Source organism: Oreochromis niloticus, linkage group LG5, assembly GCF_001858045.2.
Source record: "Oreochromis niloticus isolate F11D_XX linkage group LG5, O_niloticus_UMD_NMBU, whole genome shotgun sequence".
Lineage (NCBI taxonomy): Eukaryota > Metazoa > Chordata > Actinopteri > Cichliformes > Cichlidae > Oreochromis > Oreochromis niloticus.
The window spans coordinates 6,353,312-6,359,993 of NC_031970.2; the positions used below are offsets into that span (position 1 = coordinate 6,353,312).

Sequence of the window (6,682 nt, forward strand, 5' to 3'; positions counted from 1 at the left end):
ATACTGACAACAAAATTAAAGTGTGTTAACAAAAATAGATCTATTTTTTCTCTTGAATTCAGCACATGAAACATAGCAACATCTAACAACTAGGATGCTCGTGGAAAAAGAAAACTTGTGGCAGGTAAACATGAATCCTACCAAAGAGTGACCTTTAAAATATTTATAATTTTAACGAGTGCAAATTGAAATTGGACACATTTGATTTATATCACATTATGAGTATTTACTTTTCATTTGACAGAACAAAGAATAAACTGTAGCACCTCTGATCTCTGTCTTTACCTCTTTAAAAATGAAGACATAAAGTCAGCTGAGGACTAGTTGCAAGCCGTTGGTTCCATACTTACAGTTCTATATTGCAGCATTTAGCCAGCACAGGGAACAGGAGTGATGTGGCAGCCACTAGTTAATATTAAATACCTCTGAGAAATGCACCAAATCCGATAACTGCTCCAAGACTGTAAATACTTACCTTTCCCTGACACTTGATCAGTTTCTCAATCAATCAGCTGTTTGGCACTCATCTAATATGAATGGAGTCCTATTTTACAGGATGCTGCTCTTGACAAAGAATATCTAAAAGGTTTTTAGGCAAACATTGCAGGTTAAACATGCAGTACAACTAAATCTAACTTAAAACTCAAAACATTCTCGGTATATGTGGAGTTTGGCATTATGCTTTGATACATGAAAATATAGATATGTGTGAGTAGCATTTGTAAGAATGAATTACAATTCCTGAAAACTTGCAGTTATGGAACTATGGTAGTAGGAGCTGGGTTAAATGGATGGATGGATGGATGGATGGATGGATGGATGGATGGATGGATGGATGGATGGATGCTGTTGTGTTTTTGAAAGGTCTGTCTGGTAGAAAAAGACATGAAAAGGCAAAGTGAATAGCATTTGGTACACTGTCAGTAAAATTTGATTGTTCTTTGTGTCTCTTCTGCAGGTCCAAGGGTTGGAGAGGCAAGTGGATTTCTCAGATCTGGGCCCAGTGGGGGCGGTGATGAAGACTCTTCCATACGGCATGGGCGGAGGCACAGTTGGAGGAGTAGTTAAGCCGCCGTACCAAACCATCTTCTCCACACCGATCGATCAGACACCGGTGAAATCCAAGCCACCCCCGTACAGTTCCTATAGCCCTTATGAGCTGGCCCGGAACCAGTCCCTGCTAGTGGATCAGACAGGCTACCGCTCCAAGCGTAAACCTGCACTAAAGACAGCCATGAAGACCAAGAAAATCTTTGGCTGGGGGGACTTCTACTTCAATGTCAAGACCGTGAAGTTCAGCCTGTTGGTGACAGGGAAGATTGTGGACCACATCAATGGGACTTTTACTGTTTATTTTCGCCACAACTCCTCCAGCCTGGGAAACGTGTCGGTCAGTATCGTGCCACCTACCAAAGTGGTAGAGTTTGAGGTCCTTCAGCAGCATCATCTGCACCCCCACACCCAGCAGGACGTCCAGATCCAGGAGACACAGCAGTCCACCATCGATCCGAAAGAGGCAAAGACCTTAAACTGTCGGGTCGAGTACGAGAAAACCAACAGATCCAAGAAATCCAAACCCTGCCTGTATGATCCATCTCAGACCTGCTTCACAGAGCACACCCAGTCCCACGCTGCTTGGCTTTGTGCTAAACCTTTCAAGGTGATCTGCATCTTCATCTCTTTCTTCAGCATTGATTATAAGCTGGTTCAGAAAGTGTGTCCAGACTACAACTTCCAAAGCGATCACCCTTACTTTGGATAAAGTAAACGAGACTAAATAGAGAATAAAAGAGACAATGATGAGTAAAATGATAATGATGGAAATGATAGTCATACTGATCCTGTTAAAAAAGCAGGGGACAGTTTTTTTTGCCTCTAAACAGCTGTGAATTGTGAATTTAAATCATGTATATTCAGACTTATGGATGATTAGGATATGGCTGATTTCACTGACGTCTTTTCCAACTTTGTATTTGTTCTGTTTTTCTTTGTTTTCTTTTGTTTTCTGTAAATATTGTACTCAACCCCAGCAGACTTATTGTTTTTAGATATTAGTTTCTTAGTGTCATTTCTTTCTGAAGTTGGAGGCTTGGTTACAAACAGCTGGAATCAGTGTTATGCCCTTCGAGTACAAAGTAAGCCTCTGAGGCAGCCGAACAGCGCCATCACTGTATGGCAAACGTAATGTTATGGTAGACTGACTGTTAATCATCCTCTCAGCTCTACATTTAAACCCTGGATATAAAAGAGTTATATGTATGAGAAATGCCATGCTGGATATGCATACAATATACTGTATGAAAAAGCACATTAAAATCTCTTAAACTGTCTGCCTTTTACTGAGTGAATGTTTTGGTTCAGAGCTTGAAGCAAATTTGCAAGGCGCAAGCTGTGCAGCGTTTTCATGTTATCTAACTCAGCAAGGACACTATTATGAATTAAGCTACATTTTACTCTGATTAGGAATTCATGTTCCAGCTTTCAGCTAAGATATGTAATTTTAATTTTCTCAAATATATCGAAGGAAAGTTTGTTATGGATTGAATTTTAACATGAAAACCAACCGTGAAACATTCTTTAGATGATAAAGTTTGACTTTTTGAGGGAGTTGATATGTACAGTAATAGAATCCAGCAGCCATATCTGATGTGATTTTTAATTACATATATCCTGGAAATGGAAAAGAATAACTATTGTACTGAAGGTAACATGACTGACAGATTTATGTTTGTTTGATCATGCAACCAAATAAAGTATTGCACACCCGAGTAAACATTTTTTAGTTGTGCCGAAACCAAAGGGTACATTGTATAATTGTATATGTATATTATTGCTGCCAGTGCTATGATCTTAACTACCTAATAATACTTATTTGATCAAGGTTTTTTATGCTCGAAATATGAACTTAAAAGAAAATAAAGTAGGACTGCCTCGCCACCAAAAGAGTAATTATTAAAACTGATCGAGGGTTATAACCGAAAGCAAGGATCACCCCACCTGCCTCTCTCTTGAGCAAACCAACCAAATACAGTTTGAACAACTATTTAAGGCTGATTCTTCGTTCTTCGCAAACTCTCAGCTCAAAGTCACTTGGGTCCTCACACCTTTGATACGGAAATATTGATGCACAGAATTTCATTAGAAAACACATATTCAGTGTTAATTGAATCTTCATCTGGCTCTGCCTCAGTATCTTATGGTCATGATGAGTTAAGCTGAAATGGAGATCCATGGGATTCTTACACAAGTTGCTATGGACAAATGCAGAAGTTGGTGAACTTCCCTTCTTTTTAGACAGAAGCTTAGTGAAGAGTTGCTAGAAAGGTGCTGGGGATTACTCACAACTATATGTAAGTGTACGTGTGAGTGCATACTTATGCACATGATTATAAAGCAAACAATCGATACGTCTTTGTAATGCTGACTTTCCACTTTTATTTAAACAGCTTAGGAAAAGAATTGCTTTAACTATTAATGAACGATTTTTTTGCATACTAGTATCCCATTTTCAGCAGTAACTGGAAAAACTTCCCTTCACATAATTTTAAATGTAAGGATTGCTGTCAATGACAGTGTGAAACCTAGAACCCATGTCCAACAATACATGCTGTGTTCCCATGCTCTGTTGGCTTGAAATCGGGTGACTGACTTGCCCATTGAAGGATATCGCATTGCTGGCAGACTCTGGGCAGAGTCTTTTAGATGTTTTATGGCAAAGTTTTCTGTGGTCTTCTGGGTCTTTTGGTGTTTCAAATCTGGCCAATTTCTTTTTAAAATTAACTATATTGTAGATTTAGCCACTTCTGAAGGTTTCTCTATCTCTCTGATATTTATTTGGTTTTTCAAACCAACCACTTATTCAAAATCTCTTTTAACCTTGTATTGAAAGTTCCTGTTAACAGCCAGATGCAAGTTCAACACTTGGAATCACCTCTTGATTTTTTTATTTTTATTTTTTCAATTTGGAGTTGATTTTAATTTTGTCATGAAATAATGAAGGAATTGGCCTCACCTGGCCATGAAGCTGCTTATCAGTAAACTGTCCGATTCCTTTCAAGCCTCAGAGGCCTGTTTATAAAAACAGATGTAATTTTTAAACCGTCAGTGCATTACTTTTGTATTATACCTTATACCTTATTATTACCTAATTAAAGCTGAAAGTCTGCATTTTACTGCCCTATTTGAAAGAAAATCCACAGTGGTGTTGGATACAATAGAGAGAAAATGTAGAAATAAAGTGTCATTGCCCAAAAATTTATAAATCTAACTGTATGTTGAAAATGTTTTTGTGTGTCTATGTTTGTCCAGGAATGTAACAGGAATTGAGTTTTATTAAAATATATAATAAATTATGAATGGACATAGACAACAGGGTAATTATAGTATTAAAGGTTGTTATGCAACAGTGTAACTTTTTTTTTTTTTTTTTTTTTTTTTGTTAAAGACCGTCCCAGGGCCCAGAAACAGGAAAATAAAATTAACTCCAACCAACAGAACCAAAAGCTGACCAATCAAACGAGACACAAGGGGGAGCCACCACTAACAAATTATAGAACAACATAGAATCTAAACCAACAGTTACTTCAACTTAACAGTTATCAGACACAAAACTAACCAAATACTGAACTCAGAGAAACTCAAAGAAAACATATGTAACCCTTAGATAATTCTGGGAACATTTTGTGCCATTCTTTTTTCTTTTTTTTCATTTTCATACTATTTTGGCTGCCCAGAATGAATATAGCTCATATTTGCCAGAGGATAATTGTTCTATCAGTTCCTGAAAATAGCTTAAAATGGCTAAGCTACGCAAAATTCTAAGCATCCAAAGCTTGAATGTCAAGTCTTTTTCTCTTAGAAGGCCAAACTCTGCATTATAAACTAATTCAACATCAGTAAATGATGAGTAACCATTAAGAGATCTGCCTGGTTGGTTTGTTGGTTTACCCTTGCCTCTGTGTCCTGAATCCAAACTACAAGCAGGTTCCACAGAAGAGGGGCCTGAAAGCTACCTCCCTATCTACCTCCCATTCAACCTTTAAATATCCTAGGAGACACCAGTAAACCAGCAGTCTGAGAGTGTTGGGTTACTATTTGGTCTTTAATTAATACGAGTCCTGATTATTCAAGACCATGTATGTGAGGAAAAGGAGTTTAGATTCAATTCTGGTTTTAACAGGGAGCCAATCAAGAGAGCTAGAGAAAAAAATATTTGCAAAATATGCTCGTTCTTTATGCAGAATTTTGGATCAACTGAAGGATTTTCAGTGAATCTTAGGACAGCCTGATAATAATGAATTACAGTAGTCCAGCCAAGAAGTAATAAATGCATGAACTAGTTTCTCACTCTGAGACAGGATGTTTCCAATTTGCGCAAATGGAAGAAAGCAGTCCTACCTATGTGTTTAATATGTGCACTGAAAGACATATGCAGGAAGCACAAGCAGGAAATTAGAGGTCATCCAGGTCTTTGTGTCTGTAAGACATTTCTGCAGTTTAACTAATTGGTGTGTGTTCACTAATGGCTTCGTGGATAGATAAAGAAGGGTATTATCTATATAGCAATGAAAATGCTATACCTTCGAATGATACTGCCTAAGGGAAGCATGTATAATGTAAACAGAATTGGTCCTACATGGAACCCTGTGGAACCCCATAATTAACCTTAGTGTGTGAAGAAGTCTCTCCATTTACATAAACAAACTCTATTGAATTGATATGAGTCAAATCACTCCAGTGCAGAACCTTTAATACACACAACATGCTCTAATCGTTCTAATATTATGGTCAACAGTATCGAACGCTGCACTGAGGTCTAGCAGAACAAGCACAGAGATGAGTCCACTGTCAGAGGCCATAAGACGAACATTTGTAACTTTCACTACAGCTGTTTCTGTGCTGTGATGAGCTCTCAAACCTGACTGGAACTCTTAAAAACAGTCCTCTGCAGACGGTCAGTTAGCTGTTTTACAACTACTGTTTTAAGATTTTTTTTTTAGATACAAAAAGGTTGGAGATTGGCCTGTAATCACTGAGGTTAAGATCAGAGACTGTAAATCACAAATTAAAAATGAAGGTTTAACCTTAGATTGGACTTGTAAATGACAATGACTAATTTATTACATTAACTTTAACTTAACTAACTTAATATATATTACCTACGATTAACAATTAATCATTAATTTATCATGTTTAACAATTTTTACCAATTGTTTGCCTGAAATAGTTTTATGGAATAAAATATAAGAGGCAAGAGAAAAATGGAAAGATCCTACTTGACACACTTAACTTTATAGAGATAATAGTCTCATGTAATTCATTCCGATACATGTATATTTCCAGTGCATTGTCATATACAAAAGCTAGCAACCATGTGCATTTCTTTTCTCTAGTTTTTACCTTATCATTTATTTATTTTTTCATATTATGTTTTGTGTTTTATTATATTCAGTTATATGTTTATTATGCTTGTTTATATTTATAGGTTGTGTTCAGTGTTTTTTCTGTTGTAATTTCCTAAATTTGAGATTAATTAAAGCATCTTATCTTATCTTATCTTATCTTATCTTATCTTATCTTATCTTATTAGTAAATAATTATTTCATGCTTTAGGAGCAGGACTCCAGTGCGACCACACACTCTGGACACTTCTGTATATGAGCACTGTAAGCACACAACTAGT

The 6,682-nt window shown here is 36.8% G+C and overlaps 1 protein-coding gene across 2 annotated transcripts in view; it reads left to right on the top strand.

Annotated features, from left to right (window-relative positions):
• Positions 1-2,330, top strand: part of nxph4 (neurexophilin 4) — a 49,436-nt gene extending 47,106 nt beyond the window's left edge. For both annotated transcript variants that reach the window (XM_005456378.4, XM_025907606.1), the window contains exon 2: positions 959-2,330. In XM_005456378.4, coding sequence (XP_005456435.1) covers positions 959-1,762 — 804 coding nt within the window. In that variant the 3' untranslated portion in view covers positions 1,763-2,330. The remainder of the gene's footprint in view (positions 1-958) is intronic.
• The last annotated feature ends 4,352 nt before the right edge of the window (positions 2,331-6,682 follow it).